The sequence below is a fragment of the Acanthisitta chloris genome, unplaced genomic scaffold (genome assembly GCF_000695815.1).
Source record: "Acanthisitta chloris isolate BGI_N310 unplaced genomic scaffold, ASM69581v1 scaffold8576, whole genome shotgun sequence".
Taxonomy (NCBI): Eukaryota; Metazoa; Chordata; class Aves; order Passeriformes; family Acanthisittidae; genus Acanthisitta; species Acanthisitta chloris.
The window spans coordinates 62611-82685 of NW_008679699.1; the positions used below are offsets into that span (position 1 = coordinate 62611).

Consider the following 20075-nt stretch of genomic DNA (forward strand, 5'->3'; position numbering starts at 1 on the left):
GAAAAGCACTTACTGCTTTAGAAACAGAATTTAATTTTTTATTTTAAAAAAAAAAGAGAGAAATCACAACTATTAAAGAAACAGAATTTAATTTTTTTTTTTTTAAAAAAAGAGAGAAATCACAACTATTAACAATACACAAGACTACACACACATGAAGGAGATCTGGGGCAAGTGATTTAATTACTCCACGCCTCACAATGAAAATGAACGCTAATGTTTCCTCTCCTTAATTACACAGAAAGTTCTTTGGGGAAGGAAACATTATTTTACACTCTGTGTGTTTGCATAATATCAGGTACCAGTGGGGTCTCTGGGCCCAGCAATTGAGCATCAGATAAGAAGTAAGAGACTCACAGTGTTTTACAGTCTTTGCATGTGTGCATGAGCTATTTCATGCATCAAAGAGCTGCTTCGACTACGGAAGAGAGCACTGGCTGATCAGCATGCATTAAGAGCAGTGAGGTGGTTGTTAAAGGTAAGGTGAGGGAGCTATTTCCATGTGTCAGTGTGGGAGGGATTTTAATGGCAGGAGGTGCTTCTGAGCTGGACTTTGGCTGGGACATGAGGACCTTTGCACCAAGGATCCATGACAATTCTATAGCTGGGACTGAGGCAAATAGATGTAACACTACAGCATATTGGAAACCTTAAAAAAAATATGACCAAAGTGGCAGCAAATGTCTTACTGACCTGCCAGTCCTCAGTACTGGGATGGAACTGGGATCACTGAGAGGATTCTACTGGTGCCAATTTCAGCAAATGGTTCTCAGTTAGTCTAGCACATGTCAAAGAGATAACAGCTTTACCTCATGTGTTTTCCTTTTGTTGCCTACCCAGATTTCCTCAAAATTGTCTAGATCCTCTCTCTTTTTAACTTTTGATTCTGCCAACCAGTTTATGACTGTATAAGCTGTAAGCTTTAGCCATTTTTTGGCTGCTTGCTGTGGTGAATATGGTCTCAGAATCACTTAGACCCTTCCTTCCTAACAACGTGACTGCTATTATAGAGTAAAATATCCACCTGTGATCTAAACTAAAATGCGGACACTTCTATAATCTATCCTCCCTCTGATCTCATCACAGTTTAGCATCATTGCCCTAGAAGAGATTACCTACTTTGATATTTTTTAAGCATCCTTTGTATGTCTTTCAGTTTCAGATATCCACTGTGAATTCTGATTCAGGTATCATCCTCCATGCAGGTTAAATTAATTAAGTCTGCCCCTAAAGGAACATTTGGAGAATCAGGGCATGATAGAAAGGATTTTGATTACAGCTGCAGCCCTATCCTATTGGATATTTATCCTATGGAGGTTAAATCCATTCAGACACTGTTATATTCCAGCTACATTTTGCACCACCAAGCAGCTTTACTAGGTACTTAAAACTAACCCTTTTTAGCCCCTGCTTCAGTCTTCCCTCTGCTCTTCCAGCAATTCCACTCTCTTTGATAGTTTTAAGGCTGTCACCACAGCTGATGTCCAAGGGATCTGCCACAAGGAATGGAAGGATTCTGTCTATGCTGCACAGCAAAGCATAGGGCAGAGATGTCAGAGCCAGAAGCAGTATGACCATATCAGTGTGGCACTGGGTCCAAAGAGGTTGTCCCCACTGAAAGACAAAGCTCATTCCCTTGGGCATGTGTCATGCACATAGCTATTGTCCTGCTGGGACACCAGCTAGAGTCCCTGCACCATCCTGTGATGTGAAAGGCAGGTAGCTTGCCTCAGTCCTGGGTCTGTAATCTCTGCTCCACACATCATTGTGTCATCAGGTATCTTAGTTGCCTCCTTAGTTCATAAATTCTAAAATATTTTCCAGACCTTCTTGAAAACATAATTTTGTCTTCACTTTCTAATTTCTTTAAAGGCAGAACATATGTCAGTCCTACTATTTACCGTGTAAACAGATTTGGGTTTTAAGGATCTAATTTTAGGTCTATAACTTAAAATTATGCTCATCTCTTACACAGCTCTTTGCAAAGGAATTCAGGAAGTAAAAGCTAACTCCATTGAATTTCAATTCAGGCAGCCCTTCAAGAAAGTGCCTTCCTCTCTTTACAGGTACAGTTGTGCTACTTGATACAGTAATAATTTGCATCAGGGGACTCCAGCCTAAAAACATGCATTTCCAGGAACTGGACAGATTTACAGAACAGATTCAGGATAGGTGGGAAAAACCTCTGCAGCAGATTGATCAAACCCTTTTGCAGCTCCAGTGAGGCCATTGGAATGAGCCCAACAAGCTGGGAAGTTGGGGCAGTTGAGGCAACTTTCTAAATGATCACATGAGAGCCAGAAAAAAAGGAAATATTGCATTTTCTCCATAAGAAATAACATTCTTTACACAGTCAGGCTTAGACAGAGTTGGCTCTGTTTCACAGTGTTTCATGTCTTTCATTTGCACTACGTATTTTAAGAATTGGGTAACGAGGGTCTTACAGAAACAAAAGGAAGTTGAACAAATATTGCATTTTTAAAAGTTTTGGTAGCTGGTCCAGCTGGGGTATTTATTAATTTTTTTTTGCATTTGGACCAGACCTCTGGAAGCCTTGTCATGTCCTAAATAAACCCAGACCATAACCTAGAACACTTAAGGACTGCTGGCCACATACGCATATATGTGTCTGACCATTTGTGTTGCAATTTCATGCTGTGTTCGGGCCACATTTCCTTTGCTCATGATCTCCAAGCCAAAAATGTCACACAGGTGTGACTATCAGCAGTGAAATTCCGGAAGTTGCTTGAGCAGGGAGTGCCTGGCTGTAAAGATGCAATACGAGATGTGATGGGGAAAAGAAGCAAATAAGATCAAAAGGTGTGGGGATCCAAGGCACTCGATCTTTACACACATGACAAAGGTCACCAGCAACCTGGTATGTAGCAAATTATTAGAATATACTAAACACTGCTTCTTTATACCAGTACTGGCTGGCTTTCTAGCAACAGCCAGTCTCTCTTTCTCTTCTACATAGTCTTCCCTCTCCTGGCATTGGAGAGCTGCTAGCCTGCTGTAGCTAAGCCCAAAAGCAAGAGCAGCAGGCAAAATTTGCTCATGTAGCAGCTGCTCCATCAAACTCACAAACTGAGTTACCACAACACTAGAGGAAATATTAAAAGTTTGCACAGTTGTGGGGAAATCAAGGATGATGGGCCTTCTGTTCTTCCAAGTAATTCCTTGGCAAGAAAGCATTTAAGGAGAGTAAACTGTTCCCCTGGTGCTATGGAACAGCCATTTGACTTTCACTGAGCACAACAGACTGGGTACAAAATAATTCATGTGGACCAGATAGATCTGGATGGAACAGTAATGCTGCTTTTGAGGTCTGAAAGGCACAGCACAGACACTCTCCAAAAGCATGAAGCCTCAGGGGTGCTAATACATCCTTTTCTCACTGATGGGTGAAAAGCGTTTTATCTTCTTATTTTGTGTCTTAACATCTCCTTTTCCAGACTCCACTGAGGGGTGAACATACCCTTGCAGCTGCTTCTTCACTGTCCAAAAGCCACAACCACAAGAAATCTGCATCTTCTCTCTCTAAGCAACCACATAGCAAGCATGCTACTCTTTGTGTGCCATTTATTAGAATCAGGCAGTCCTTATAGCAAATAACCTAATGCCAGCTGAGATGAAACATGCTAATGAGTTTCTCCTCAGGGAAAAGAAATTTCTTAAAAGGATTATACAGCTAACTTCTGCTCTCCAATGTGTTGCTACTTGTCAAAGGAGTTTGATAGAATCAACACAGTGGCAAGCAGTGCCACAGTCTCTGGTTTCCACATGGGGGATGGGGGTGGTGGTGATGTTTATTGTCAAAACTCAGAATTATTTCCTTGGTTTCTCCAGCATCAAAATCTCTTAAGATCTGGAATTCTATTTGGAACCTTAAGAAATTAATATGACCTTGCCTGTGGCATTTTATAGGGAATAACAGTCAGTAGAGAGCGCAAACAACAACTGTTGGTGGTTAAAGCAAGACCTTTTGTCCTACTGTTTTGTAGACAATCTGGACTACTAGTCAACATGGGCATGATACACAGATCTGTATTTCATTTTCATCTGACCGGATGCTGATCTGTATTTGCTTTTTCATTGCAAAACTCAGATCAGGAGTTGGATAAGACTTAAATGACTGAGCTTGAACCTAAACAAGATTCAGTTGCCATTTGTGGAGGGAGGGAAGAGCTCTGTGCCTGCACAAGGGTGTGCTGTGTCTCAGTACTCAGATTTTATCTTAGGTTTCTAAGCAATTCATAAATTAGGACAGTGCTTTGGCCCTCTCTAGAAACTGTAGATTAGGTTGGGATTGGTTGGGCTGACACATAGACAGTTCAGGAGAATGCAGGTTCTCTGAAGTAGTTATTGTGGAAGGAGTCATGCCTCTAAAATGCATTTGGAGCTGAATAGTCCCAGTAGCTGTGGAAAAGAAATCTGGTTTCCTCCTCAGCAGATGCCTGCATACAATATTTGTGACAGCTGAACTCCTTATCACAACAGGGACTGAATCTTCTCTTCCCTCTGAAGTCTCCCAAAACAAGCTCTAGAGCTTCCAGCTTGAAAACAATCTGCCTTCCCAAAAGGCAAAATAGAGTTCTGATGTTTTTCTTTAAATATTCATGGTGATTAAAATTGGACTTTAATAGCTAAATGGATTCCTTTTAGGGTTGTAATGTTGTTGGTTAATTAAAATAAGTGCGTTAGCAAAAGTGAATGACATCCTTAAATTGCAGTGTTCATTCCATGAAATGGACCCTTTTCCTTTTTTTTCCCTTTCTTTTTTTTTTTTTTTTTCCATTTCTTATGTAAGGTGACCTCATTCTTCCAAAAGATAGGGTTATGGTTTTTTTCATATACACAGATCTAGTTCTGATTTCCTCACCTTTTTATGTGTCATCCCTGGAACAACAAACTCTTACCTACATAATTGAGGGATTTTATCATGACAATTGGTGTCACTTCCTGCATTATACAGGACAGAAAAAGTAAGGTACATATAGGTGTAATGCCTCATGCAGCATCATCCAAGTGGCTGATGGAGAAGTTGGGGAAAGAACTTGTCATTGTGAGTTCCAGGTCAATGCCCTGTCAATGAGCTCTTTACTAACTGTAAGGAACAATTAAGCATTTGTACAGCCTGAGCAGAACTGTGTAGCTCTTCATTGATTCACTCAGCCATTCCCTCCCCTACAAAATCAAAACCAAACCCAAATAGCAGACTAGAAAGTTACCAGCTATAATGAGGAAGACATGGGAGATTGGAGTGAGGTGTTTGAATGCTCAATTTTATTTAACAGACTCTGTTTCCTTTAAATATCCATGAACCTCAATATTAGAACCAAAGAAATCTTTTGGGAGGTTTTTCCTTTCTCCACTTCCAGCAGCTACTGAACCCATGCCAAATACCAGAGAAGAGAATAAAACAAAAAAGGGAAAGGACATCGTCACTAGCTTTTAAACAAGCATCTCCTATGCAATCCAGTAGTTCCAAAACAGTTGATATGTTACTGTCACACACTGGAATACAAATCTCTCACCACTACATCTTGTCCTATTGGTGTCTGAAGCCTGATAACACACCAGGTAGCTTTCTCTGTATTGCCTGTGCTAGTCTGCCAGGGTAGTATAGGATGCATTCCCAGGCACCCTGCACAACCCAGACATTCTTGCCTTTCCTACTGCCAGGTATCTGCCTGGTGGAGCAGAAGATTATGCCACCTGTGACTGCAAAGGCTTTTACTTTAAGGTTTCATAACATAAAATTTTTCTTTATGCAGGAGAACAATGAGAAAGAGAAAGAAAGGAAAAAGTGCAAGCATGTAAATTTTGTTCTTGGGATATTTTATATATTTTATTATAATAGAATACATACATCATTTTACCTTTTTGCTCTTATTTATCTGTATTTTTCCACTAATCTATATAATTTTTAGCTGACCTGTTTAACAGAGAAAAAGAATTCCAGAGCTGAAATGGACAAATTGTATATATATATGCATATTAATGTATGATGCAACATAATTTCAGATCAAATCTACAGTCTTAAATAGTTTTTCATGTTTAAATCTTACCTCTGCTCCATCTGTGGGTCACAGTGGCATGAGCACTGTAATAGAACAGCAGCAGCAGCAAAGTCTTCCAAAGCATCCTTCTCTTTAAAATATGTACGTCTAGCTGTATAGTAGCTTTTTTATTTCCCACCTCCTTTCTTTTCAGGAAAAAATAATGGCTTTTCCTCTCCCCCTCCCCCTTTGAAGAAGAACCTGTCTGTTCTTCTGGGTACAGCTGAAGTCAGCGTGCAGCTTCTCTCCCAAACCAAGTCTCCTCGGGATCAGGAAACTTACTTTCACAGACAGACTTTGTTTTTATTCACATCTGGAATGACTCATAGTGCATGTGAATTTGCTGGCAGCTGGGTGAATAAATATCATTACATTTTTGTAGTGGAGTTTCATGTGTTATATGGGCCAGTTGGAATTTATTTTTGTCCAATAAAGAGCCACAAGTAGCTTCATTAAAAGACACTTTTGAATCCTAGCTCTGTAGCTACTCCTCTGTATTGCAGGGGGCTACATGCTAATCCATGCCTCAGGAGAATCCCTCCTCTGGAATGATATATAGACACCCCTTGGAGGCTTAAGTCAGGGAGTGGGCCATGTGCTCTGCAAGAACATTTTGCTACTGTGATTCATATAATCAGTCCTTTATTAAAAACATATAATGCTATGCTTAGACTTCAGGTCTGTGAGAAAAGTCCTGGCCTTTTCCTCCATTTGGCCAGGGCACACAACAGGAAGGTCCAAATCCTTAACTGGCTCTCTTCAATGGTACTGTGAAGAACATTAAACTCTCCTAAGGACAATCTACAATAGCCAGGTTGAATGTGGAGGGGTGATGGTGAAAAAAAGGGCTACTGATAGCTTGCTGACACTAGTGCAAGGAAGACAATACTGGAAGAGTTTATCCCAGAGCAACTCAGCATGGAGGAAGCTGCAGGTACATACATACTGTCCCTGACACAGCTTCAGCAGCAGTGCTAGGGTGTTCTTTGTGGGAATATAGCTCTGGAAAAACAGCAGGTTGTTCTGTGTTGAAACAGACCAATGAAAAATAGGAATACATGGACTATGTACAGAACCAAGGGATAGGGGATACTCCATTTGGTACCTAGAAGTGATGAGTCTAATTATCTTCTTTTATAGGTGAGAGTAAGCCAGGAATAAATCCACAGACATCCATGAATTCAACACAGGTCTAAAACTGGCACATAAGAAAGGAGACTCCAGCTCAGAAAGTATAAATAGAAGGATTAAAGGAAAGGATCATGGGCTGGAATGACAGAGGGCACTGTGGCTCAGGATTAATGTGCACTGGCAGGAGGGCATGGAGAAAACCTGCTCAATTCCTGTGTGCCTCATGCCAACATCTGGCCTTAGCTTCAGTCCCTTCATTCTTCTCTGGCCCAGCTGGAACAGCAGCTGTAAAGGAAGGAGGAGGGTCAAATAAGGTTGTCTTGCTCAAGGCAACTCCACTTCTTTTCCTACATGTACAGATTTTCCTATGCTCAAACTGCCTCAGGTTACTCCCACATGAACAGCACATGACTGGAAGACAGTATTTTATATGCCAAGGAGATGACAAAATGTGCAATTCAAGCAGAGGGTGGCTAACCAGTTCTCTTGCTGTATCCCCTCGTTACCATAACATATTAGGGATGGGTCTGAATGTGGGGTTAAAGCTAGGTGTGGGCTTACTCACATATATATATCTGCCTGGAAAACACAGAACTGGAGAAAACCAAGTTCTATGTTCCTTACAGAGGAGGTGAGAGAAAGAGAGATGCCACAAGAGCATTATTATTCCTACTCTGCTCCGATTAGTCACTTAGGACAGGATGAGTTGCTCTTGAAAGAGGCATCAGTATGGCAAATGCTGAGACAATGTGCATCAAGAAGATTTGCATCAAGAAGGTGCAAGTTGCACTATAGTAAGTTGACAGACAACCACGTTTTTCTCAGTCAACCACTGAGGAAAAAATATTGTGGTGTAATTCCTAACAGAAAGATTTCATCCAGTTGGCAGAGCTTGAGGAAGGAAGTACACTTTAATTTAGTAAACCACCCTAGTGAGAGCCCTCTAGCAAGGGGATATAGATGGCTTGATTAACTTAACTGCATCAACCTAGCTACCCTGGGATGATGATTTAAATGTCAGCAGGGTCTATGAACTAGATATTTCAAAGTCAGGTAGACAAGGGAGAAGCAGGACTTGGGGTGTACATTGCAGGCTTGAGAAATGAAAGAAAATGACAAGAAAACTTCAGATTCTTCGGGGCAACAAAAGAACATCTTTACCATGGCATTTGGGGAGGGGAGTGTGGAAACTTCTGAGGTGCTGTATCATGTCATTGCTTACATCTAAGGAAATAACAGCTGATAAGAGAGGATTAAGGAGGCCAGGCCAGCTCCACACCCCTCTAAACCACAGTCAGAATCATCTTGCAGAAAGATCCCTGCAGAATGGCTCTATCTCCTAGCTGGCAACAACGGGACACTTCCTCTGCTTGTTCATTGTCACTGCCTTATCTATCCAGACTAGAAAGGGTGAGGAGAAGAATCCTAGGAATTTTCTTGCCTAATCTCCCCTCCACCTGCAGCCTCTGGAGCAAGCATCCTAGGAGCAACAGAGGAGTTGCAGCTGAGACAGAAGAGATGTGTGCTAAGACAGATATACAGATCAAAGGGATATGATGGTATGAAATGGTTACTGGTCTCTCCTTTTCCCAACCCTGGAGATGTTGCTCACAAATTACATAATATATGATATTTTAAAATTATTATTTATTTCTCCTTAATCTGAGTCTGGTTACAGAATTCTCTCTAGCAACCTTTTCCTCAGATCAAATATAAACTTTCCCCATCTGTAGTTCAATGTCCCACTCCATAGTGCAGTCTTCAGGTGTTCCAGCTTTGTCCGTCTCTCTGCATGTACCACAATTGTATGGCAAAATTTTTTTTCAGACTGTGAATGATACATTCACATCTGTTTTCTTTCAGAAAATGCAGCTGTAAATATAACAGGTCCATGCAAAATAGAGAATGTTTTCCCTGGTGCATATTCTCAAGAAGCATAAATGTCCCTTTCCCCCCTTAAAACTGTAAAATCTTTTTCTCTCTCATATGGATGTATGCACAGAGAGTCAAATCCTCCCTATTAAAAAGCCCTCCATATGAATCCAGGAAATAAATCTTTCAACCATGCTCAAGGCACTTCAACTGTACAAATTCTATGCATCTCATGACTATATTACATTAGATAGTGGCTCAGTTTCAGCTCAAGGCAGTTTCTGTCTATGCTGGAGGTTTGAATCACTGCAACAGTAATGAGTGCTGAAGCAGGGTAGAAATACTCACTATTTGTGAATATTAAACATTCCTACATTGCTTTAGAAGTATCCAGCAGAGGAGCTCTATGGTGAAGAATTTATCCTGAAGATGCATCCAGAAGGTACCATGCTGCTGTAGCCAGGAGGCTGATGCTGGTCAGTATTCAGGCCTTAAATCAGTGCAGTGCTAGACATAACTGTCACAGTTATGTTAAAGCAAATATTTATGTTTTACTAATTCTCATAAATTTAGATGTTGGAGCTGCAAGTCCTCCGGTGCTCTCCGTACCTCTGAGACCTTTCAGACACAGTAAAGGTGTGACTGCTGCCTCTAGCAGCCTTTTTGAGGTGAAAGGGGACATTTATGTAGCTCTCAACAATATGACTAGATACCCAGGGAGCAGCTGTTCCGTTTGATTCATCCATCCTGATGGTGTCAGTGAAAGTCTGTACACTGCTACTCCCACACAGTCTTTTTTAAGGAACCTGAAAACAGGGCAGGGTGGAAAGAAGTACATGAAGACTTGAACAGAGAGTCTGCCAGCTCCCTTTTTGCAGCCCAGGCAGGATCAGAGCAGGGCTGGTAGTGGTACTCCAAAGCTGTACTCCTTCCCATCATTGATGCTGTCATGGTGAAAGGGCAACTTCAGCAGGCTGGGTGTGTAGAAATCCTGTATTTCCCAGGGGATGCTCTGGAGTGACCAGTGCATCAGGTGAGGTGACCTATGTAGAATTATAGAATCATCAAGGTTGGAGGAGACCTCTAAGACCATTGAGTCCAACCATTAGCCTGCCATTCTGCTGTAACCCCTAAACCCTAAACCATATCCTCCAGCATCAGATCCAGATGCCTCTTAAACACTTCCAGGGATAGTGACTCGATAGATGTTCTCTTTAGTAGCTCATTGTGTGAAATAACATAACCTAAAAGGATATTGGAAGGGGAAACAAGGCTACGGGTGATCCAAGATCAGAAGCCTGTGAGACTTGCAAGAAAAATAATCTGTTTCACTGGGGAATACCAGGTCATGATGACACTTCGGCTCTGGCTTTGATGAGCTTCTGCCAAACCCAAGACAGGGTTGCAGTCTGCCCTGACACCTCAGTCACTCTGAGGGTCTTGCAAATCTTCTATCAAACAGATAAATTTTTTTTTAGATTTACCCCATTTCAATTGGAAAATGAGAGTGTGTGTGGAAAGTTCCTCTGAACCAGAAACTCTCCTCTACAGCCAGAGCTCTGCCCTGCACCATAGTCATTGCAGTATCTGCCTGTTCCTATTCCAGCACAGTGGAACAATATGCATGACACAGACATTGATCTCTTTCCCACCACAGATAATGGATAAATGGAGACATACACACCAAGTGACTCACTCACTGAATGAATTGATGTTAGAGCTGAGGATAGGAACCAAGATCCATTCCTCTGCCCAAAATATGAGTGTCTGATCTGGCACTGCACTTGTGCTATCTACCAAAAAGAGAAAGAAGCTTCCACAGGAGACCAAGAAGTACCGTCATAACTGGGAGCACAAAGCGAGGGAAAAGAATAGCTGTGCACAAGCTCCTAGGAGAAGAAAAATAAAAAATGGACTACTGGCATCTGACTACACAGTCCATAGTGACTATTGGTGGCCCCTCAGCTGAGGTTGCAGTTTCCTGTAGCAACAGTTTGGACTCCAGAATCTCACTGAGAATCAGAGCAGCCACAGCCAGGATGAACCTTGCACAGCCATAGAGTGCAATGCAGTTGGAAGCTGGAAGGGACTTTCAGGCATCTTTTAGTTGTCCTTGTGCCCCAGAGCTCCCTTGCTGCCTTCATCTAGCTGCCTGAGCTCACATTCACAAGAATGCTAAGATGCTGAGCTGATACTTTACAGATTTACATTTAAATAACTGAAATTTAAATTCTGCACATGCAGCTTTGCAGATACCTGAATTCCTTGTGCAGCTAAGCTTTCACTGTGAGGCTTTTTAAATGCTTGTATCACTGTAGCTACCTTGAAAACACTGAGCTGCTCACATCCTATTTCATACTTCAAACAATATATTGAGACTTGCCTTAATACTTACAAAAACATACGACTGCAAAGGCCCCTTCTCAAGTCTCATGTTGCATGTTTCATTTTTCTCCCACATATTAAGGAAGTAAATGGGGCACATATTTTACTCTGTGACTTGTTTGAGAAGTCATCTGTATGAACACATACCACAAGACATACTCTAAGACCTGAATTACAGGCTCTTCTGGGATGGAGATTTTCAACTCTGTTGCTGAATCTGTTATTATCTGCTGGAGGTAATTAAATATTCATTGTGGCAGAGAGAAGGAATATGAAGATGCTTCTTTTGCCATGATCCCAGAACTCACACGTAAGATGAAGGTCTTACTACCTACCCATCTTTTTTATTTGGAAGCAGGATACATTCCATTGATATTTCATTAATCACCAAGATCACATAAAAGATGAAAGTTCAAGTTGCCTGAGGAAGAAGAGGTATTTGAATCCAGGTCCTTGGTTCCTAGTCAAGTTCCTAACTAATTATCTAGTTAGTTCCTAACTAATTATCTGAGAGATTCCTCTCTCTTTAGGTATCAAAAATCAGGAGAGGACTCATGTTTACAATGAAAACCTGAGCAGAGATAAATAACTTCCACTAGCTTTAAGCTCCAAAAAGACACAAAATTTAATATGCCCCTTTTCTCCTTGGTATTTCCTCTTGACTACCTTAGATAGTGTCTATGTTTCAGCCTGGATTACGTGAATCATTCTCACAGATTAGGCTTTCTCAGGCACTGTACAGATAGTCTAGATACTGAAACAGGGGCTGTGAATACAGCTCAGAGAGAAGTTAAGCTCCCAGTTTGAGCCCAGCAATGCTGAGCCAGGGGTTTACCTAAACCAAGACTTCATGAACATGATGTGCTAGTAAAGCTGCTTTGGTCAAATGTGTGTTAGACTACATAAAAATTAAGGATACCACCCTTTTTCCCCAAAATTTTCAAGAGGAATATTTGAGGGATTTTTTGGTTCAGTTCCTCAAGCATCAGTCAAGGTGCTGCTGCTCACAACAATCTGCAGAGAAAGGAGCACGGAGATAAAGTAGTCAGCAGGAGCTAGCATAGAAAGTCACTGATGGAAAGCTGATTTCTTTCTCTTGCTGCACCTTATAAAATACAGACTGCTAATTTCCCTTGTGGCTGCTAGGGCAATTGCTGATGTAAATCACTACAGCTACACCTCCCATAGAGAATCTCTGATGATTTATACCATCTTATAGGCATGTAGACCTTGATGGGTAATGCAGCATAACCCTTTTGGATAATTTAACTTGCCAAAGATTCCATCAGTTCTGCTTTGCTGCAACCTGTTGGCTGTCAGTGTAAGCTCCAGTGGCACAAAGCCAATGTAAACACCAAGGCTATGACTTGCAGTTAAGCAACAGAAAATGCTGTTAGCAGTGCTACTGTAAAACGAGGTCTGAAATGCAGCAGAAAAGAAATATCTGTCACAAATCACTGCTAATATCATAAAGGAGGGTCAGCTATGCAGAGCATTTCCTGCCTTTCATCCTACAAAGCCAGTAATGACAGCAGTGAACATTCACAGGGTGAGTTTTATGATTAAATCCTCAGAACTGCTGAAGAAAAAAGTGTCTTCAGTAAATGTTATGAAATGTTAAATCCAAAACAAAACAAAACCATAGCTTGGCAATACAAACCCACAAATAACTGATGCCATCTCTGAAGCAGAGAAAAACATCAAATGCTAAATATAAGCTCATTACCACAAGCCATTATCAAGAATAGACAGATCAGAGCTTTCTACAGATTTTACATTTTGCTTTAGAGTAAAACCCAAGATTCACCAGCTTTTTGAAATTGTGGATGAAATTGTTCCGGGGTAAAGAGAGAGGCAGAGACTCTGGCTAATTTAAAACTAAGAGATTAGAGACATGGATTATGTGGTGATAGCATTAGAGGTGGGGTGTAATGCAGTGGCATTACGTGAAGACTCAGGTGGGAGTGGGATGAGAGTGGGTCATGCAAAGTGGATGACAGGAGAGGGGTAAAGAACGAGTGCCAGATGCAGGTGAGATCATAACATCAGCATACAGACAGAGCTGAACAGAAACCTGAGATAAAACCTGAGTCAGTGGAAAGCACAATACGTAAGTTAGATTCCTGTTCTGAAAACTTCCATCTACTGCTTCTGCTGGTTAACACACTGACATTCCCAATTGTTTACTCCACTGCAGCACTGGTGGGGCTCCTCAGGGGAGGGTGAGTGACTTAATACAGGAGTGAGAGGAGAGGACGACTCAACCCATTCCCTTCAGACAGCAGCAGAAGGCTGGTCCATCCCTTCCTTTCTTCTTGGGCAGCCATGTGGGCAAAGAAATGAGAGATGCAACAGGTGGCCTGCAAAGCAAAGCCTGAACCTTCAGACACTGAATATTCATCTCTGGAAAAATGAGAGTTCCCTGCCCCATCAAGCTATTTTACAATGAGCAATCACAAAGCAATTGCATTTCTCCTGCAAAATGAAATCTTAGAGCTCCTAGTTGCCTAAATAAGACCCTTAAACCAGTTTGCAGGTAGGTAGGATGCAGGGAGACAAAACATCCTCAAAAAATGAGGTCTGATGTGTTTCTGACACCTCAAATCCACTGAGAATGTGCAGATCCTCAGAGATGTAAGAGTTACTTTCCATGCTACTACTATGTTTGGCTGTTAGACCTTCAGAGAACCAATTCATCATTCCCTAAATCAGCAAAGTTTTCAAATATGAGAACAACTTTGTGGCAAAGGTCTTCAAGAGTAATTCGGGGACCCTTCTGTTTCCATCTTTGTGTGACGTAGGCAAACTTGCTTCAGGCATGTTGTGGTTTAACCCCAGCAGCAGCCAAGAACCACACAGCCTCTCACTCACTCCCCCACCAACGGGATGGGGGAGCGAATTAGAAGGGTAAAAGCTACAAAAACTCATGGGTTGAGATAAAGACAGTTTAATAGAGAAAGCAAAAGCTGCACACACAAGCAAAGCAAAACAAGGAATTAATTCACTGCTTCCCACAGACAGGAGGTGTTCACCCATCTCCAGGAGCTCAGGGACCATCACGCGTAACGGTTCCTTGGGAAGACAGACGCCATCACTCCAGATGTTCCCCCTTCCTCCTTCTTCCTCCCACCTTATATACTGAGCATGATGTCATATGGTATGGAATACCCCTTTGGTCAGTTTGGGTCACCTGTCCCAGCTGTGTCTCCTCCCAGTCTCCCATGCATCCCCAACTTCCTTGCCAGTGTGGCAGTACGGAAAGCAGCAAAGGCCTTGGCTCTGTGTAAACTCTGCTCAGCAATAACAAAAACATCTCTGCATTATCAACTCTGTGTTCTGCACAAAACCCAAACATAGCCCCATACTAGCCTCTGTGAAGAAAGTTAACTCTACTTCAGCTCAAACCAGCACAAGGCAAAAGGCAAACTTTGAGTAAATTGTTGACTTTTTTCTGTCTTGTTTCCCTCTGTGCAGAAAAGGAAGGAAAATACTGCCCTTGTTCCTCATCTGTTCCTCTCTTTAGACTCTAGAATCTCTTGTCCAGAGACTGTCAGTGCCATACTAAGTAAACTTGAGCCTTCACCTCTGCTGAGGCCCTGAGGTGCTTTGGGCATCTGATTAATCCACGGTAAAGTGCCTATGATTGTAGTGAGCCCCAAAGATGAAGGAAGAGAGAAAGGAATTTTCACTTTATTGTATTCAAACAGGTCACATTCTGAATCATTCCGGACTGACGTAACCAACAAAGATATTTAGCACACAGATTTGTTTAGCAGCCTTAGCAGATGGAAAAAAATGACCAGCTCCTCCAAGTTAAAAATCAACACCTGTTTCAGTTGTAGGCAGGTGTGAGGACACACTAGATAGACAGTGGATATTAGCTACTCACTTCTCCAGGACTTTCTTTGGCTCCCTTTAGGGAAACAGCAACTTGATCATAATAAGAGCTGAGACACACAGTCTTACTGACAGCACAGAAAACACACAGGTTGGAGGTCAGAACCAATTAAATCAGGTATCACAGACTAAAGCAGCAATCAATAACCTGAACATGAAGTGCTGAATGGTTGTTCAGAACACATTTTTCAGACTTGTGAACCAGGATTTTTTTGATAAACAGCTGTAAAGTGAATAGCACCTTAAAGCCCTAGACTATATCTTAGGCTTCAGGAGAAGTGATAGTTCATTGATCTAACAACTCAGGCTTATAGCTAAAATCTGACCAGGATGGGAGATTTGATGAAGGATAAAAGAGCAAAGGTGACTGTAAAGCACAGATAATGCCCTGAGTTGGAAAGAGCTCTCACAACTGCCTTGTATCACTGCAGCTTTCAAGAGTCTTTCTTCCCAACTGTGATCTCTTTCTCTCTGCTCAGGCTCACAGGGCATCCTCTTGCCCTGTGTGTACATAGGTGGTGGGGCAGAGGTAGTTTCAGACCTCCTGGCCATACAGTTGGGCTCCAGGAGCTGCCTGTTGCTGGGGCATGTCCTCATCCCCAGCAGGCTGCAGCCTCCCAGTGCCACATTGCTTGACAAAATAAAATTCTACATTGTGGTGACAAAACTGTCTCAGGGCCTTTATAAAACTGTTTTCGACAGTGCCAGCTTCCTAAAAAAAAAACCAACCCAAAATAAAACCAAACAAACAGATTGTGTGAGTGAATAACAGGCACGAAACAGAGTTCCTTCTCTTCCAGAAAAATAATGGATGCATACAGCAGGCAATTCCCTTGCTGGAGAGATCCACAACCTCTGAAGTTAATGTATATTCCAGCTAATGGAAATTGTAATCATTGGCACCAGGCCCACGTTTAGCTCAGTACCAGCCCTAGCACAAGGGAGGCATTCAGAAGCAGCTAACATCCCAGGGCAGGAGAAATGAGCTGCCAATTGTCAGACATGTTGCCTCCAGGGGAAATTGAGCTTTTGCTGCTGCTGCCTGCTACATTTCTCTGATCCCTTCCAGAACAGGCTGCCTCGGCTGTGCCTAACACCCACAAACCACCCAATTAAGAGCACAATGTTCTTATTTTCTGTCAAGATTTCTTGATTGTATACAGCATGGTGCACAGGTGACAACACAACCAAATACCTTTCTTCTTGCTGAGAAGGGTGTGGGCCTGCAGGTTGTTAAGGAACCAAGAAGACTTGAAAAAAGGGTAGGAAAAAATGCCCAGACTCTTGTGACCACTTCTGTGCCCCAGTGATCTCTGTATGTAGATCTATGTCACTATTAAGGTCAGTATCAGACAACCTCCTTTTGTGACCTGTATAATTTCTTGATCATTAAGCTAAAACAACAGGACAAGATGAGCAAAGTGTTTCAAAATGATGTGCATTTCCTCTGTCTCCTCACATAATGGTGGCTGTTGACAGCATAACTGAGAGAGAGGAGATTGACCCTGTACTGGACCTAATGTTTATGCCCCATTTTAGTCAAATGGGAGAATAAGGGAAAGTAACACTTTATGCCTGTGGTTATAAACGTAAGTATCAAAGAGAGATTAAATGTAAACATTAAACTGGAGAAGCAGAAAAAATAAAAGGAATTTAACATAATCCTTTTTGAAATTACAAAATAAAGATGGTCGAGCCCTTCCTTTTTCCTCTCTCTCTCTCTCGCATTCAGCCATTATCTTCCTTTTTGATTTTTATTTTGACAGTAAGCCTAATGAAAAACACCAACAGCTAAGTTGCTGAAACATTGGATAGAAATGGAAAAGAAAATGGAAGATATGAAGGCAGCTTTGCAGATTTTGCAGGTTGCTGCCTCTGGGACAATAACCTCTTTTATTCCCTCCACCCTCTCCCTCTGGGGAAGTGCATGTCCTGCTGTCTTTAGTTAGAAAGCAGAAAGAAACTGAGCAGATAAATGGGTTCAAGCATGTGTCCCAGGGAGATAATAGCTCTGACGTTATTCTAATTTTCGCCTAATAAACTAGGGCTTGGTCCTGAAACACTCTCTCAGGCAAGGGGCCTGTACATATTTCAGGAGTCCATTTTAATCACAGAATAATATTTGAACAGAGCTGTGAGGTCTTCATGGATAGCTGACTGGGGAAGAACTTTATGTTTGGAAGGAAAGGATGTTATGTTTATGTGGAAAGGAGACAGGACATTGAAATGCAGAAGCAGAGGCTGCTTCCCTCATGTAACCCAGTGACCCAGGAGCAGCCACAAATTAGGGAAGATTTACATTCTCTCCAGCAGCTTCCTGTTGTTCTTATATCTCTCTGCATCCTTGTCCCACAGTCTGTTCTTATAGTGATGCAGTGTCTTGTTTCCTCCTGGTATCAGCCTCTGGGGTAAGGAATGGCAGGAGTAGAGTTGAGCTGCAAGCCAAGCACTGTATGCCAAGTTTGTGGCTTTGCAGTTTACCTGTGATTATTTACTCTGCCTCTCTCTTTGCCCAGACGAGCTCATTAGTTTACTCCTAATTATACTATCCTCAAGTGCCATCCCTCTGTGGTGCTCTGTGGCTTGCTAAATCATCTGCTGAGGCATGACTGAATTCCAGGAGAGCAGAGAAGACATACATGCCAAACCCTTCCCAATGCTGTCTCTGTCCCACATGTACAAACACCACCAAAGAAGCAGCTGACCCCATTGGCACAGAAACCTAACCAAAATGTCCAAAACCCCACCCAAGCCTATTGCAGTAATTAGGAAGACGCCCAAAGGCCTATTTGTCAGGCTTATAATGAGCACATATTTTTAAAATTAGTTTTCACCACTGTGACAGGCAAAGGAAAAATGTGTTTTATTTAGCTTGTGGCTGTGTCTTAGCCTGAATCTTTTCTGCATAGTTAAAGCAAGCTCCTATGTGGAGCAGCCACTGACCTGGATTAGCAGATTTCCATGCCTGACTGTCATACCTCAGGGCCTGCTTGGGATGGGTTGGCATCCCCTCTCCCTGCTCTGAGGGGCAGACGTAACCTATATGAGTGCAGAAGGACATGTCTTTCCCAACAGTTCATGTTTCACTCCTCTCTGCACAAAGGGCAGAATAATTTTCCTGAAATCAAGTGGGAAAGAGCTCTAGACCAGACCCTGTAAGAGCCATGGAGCTGCTGAGGAATGCTGACACCTGTAGTAGGCTAAACTGGAATTGTGCAGCCAGGAGTCAAAAAAAACATTGGTGTTTGCTGTGTCCTGCTACACCATGGTCCAGCTCAGCTGGTGCCACTGGGGTGTACAATGGTGGAAGGAGAGACAGAACCCTTCAGTGGCAGAAACAGTCTGTGCTGGAGAAACAGAAGCTCTCTATGGAAGCTCTCTGTGCACATGTTCTCTGCATCCTCAGTGACAGCTAGAAGGGGAACTCATGGCACATGCTCCCACTGTCACCAAGGCAGGTTGTCTGGGAGACCACAGGAAGAAGTTCCATCGTGGTTTGGAAGCCTCTTTATTAAAATGAGGAAAGCTGTGTTTAGTCAAGGAAAAAACCACACTTCTTCCTCCCACATAGAAATTAATTTTCCAGGTTCTCAAACTTGGCATGAAAGTTATGAATCCTATTTAAATGAAGTGTTTGTTCTTAATAAGGAAGCACTACTTAGATTGTATTTTATTTTTAATAAGCAGTTTGTGGAGAGAAAATTACGCCATTAATGTTTGGTGTTCGTGCTCACTGGGAAGGTATGTTGTTGTTTGTTGCATGTTCAGTACATTTGGTTTAAATTGACTCAAGAAAATTAGCATTGTATTCTTTAGAGCTTTATGGCCATTAGCCTGGGCCTGGAGCTATTTTTTTATTTAAAGTTCCTTGTCCAACATTTGCATACAAAGAATACCTGTTTTCTGAAAGGGAAATTTGCAAGACTAAAATTGCAAGACTAAAATTCTGCCTACAGGGTAAAAGCCCTTCTAAAAGTGTCTGTAAATATGTTAGGGCTACATAGAAGAAAGAAAATATTTGCTGAGTACAAATCAGTATTTGGAGAAGCTCTGGAAAAGATTAAGAAATAAGAACTTAATGTGCAATGAAAATTTTGTAAAAGCAAGTCTCAAATTGTGTGGTAGAAAGAAAAGCATAACTCAAGGGAGCAAGCACTGTGCTGAGATTATATTTGTTGCATGCCTCACTAGGATGGATGGCTGCTATGCAAAAAGGATGTAATGCTGCTGTTGATACCCAGTAGAAGGGTTTGATATCACCTTCAGTAGCAGCTTCTAAATTTCACGCCTGACCTTGACAGCAGTGACACTAGAGGAAAAGGAAACCTCATATAGGGGCCCACAGACTTTGCAACCTCTTCTCCTCCCTCCTGGGGCTTGTGCTTCCTGTATCCAAGGGATGTGGTGCCCACAGATGGGCAGACCTCCCAGCTGACCCTGGGGACTATCTGGTGGCCATGGGACAGTGATCACTCCTGTCTCCACCAAACCAGCACAGGGCTGAGAGCCACGAACCACAGCACAGCTGGGTCTGGACAACGAACTCTCTGCTCTGACAGAAAGAGATCTACTTTCCAATTACCCAAAAGTGGAGAACAAAGTCATGAATGTTTCATCCATTTCAAAGCCTGATGAAACTGAAGAAATCAGCTGGATTTCAAATTTAAGCACAGATAGAGCTGAGGTTCACATTTCATTTGGAAGCTGCATTTCCCACCTTCTGGTAGT

General features: G+C 42.1%; 1 protein-coding gene across 1 annotated transcript in view; it reads right to left on the reverse strand.

Moving 5' to 3' along the window:
* Positions 1 to 6240, reverse strand: part of FAM180A (family with sequence similarity 180, member A) — a 24580-nt gene extending 18340 nt beyond the window's left edge. The window contains exon 1 of the mRNA XM_009077405.1: positions 6072 to 6240. Coding sequence (XP_009075653.1) covers positions 6072 to 6147 — 76 coding nt within the window. The 5' untranslated portion in view covers positions 6148 to 6240. The remainder of the gene's footprint in view (positions 1 to 6071) is intronic.
* Between the last annotated feature and the right edge of the window lie 13835 nt (positions 6241 to 20075).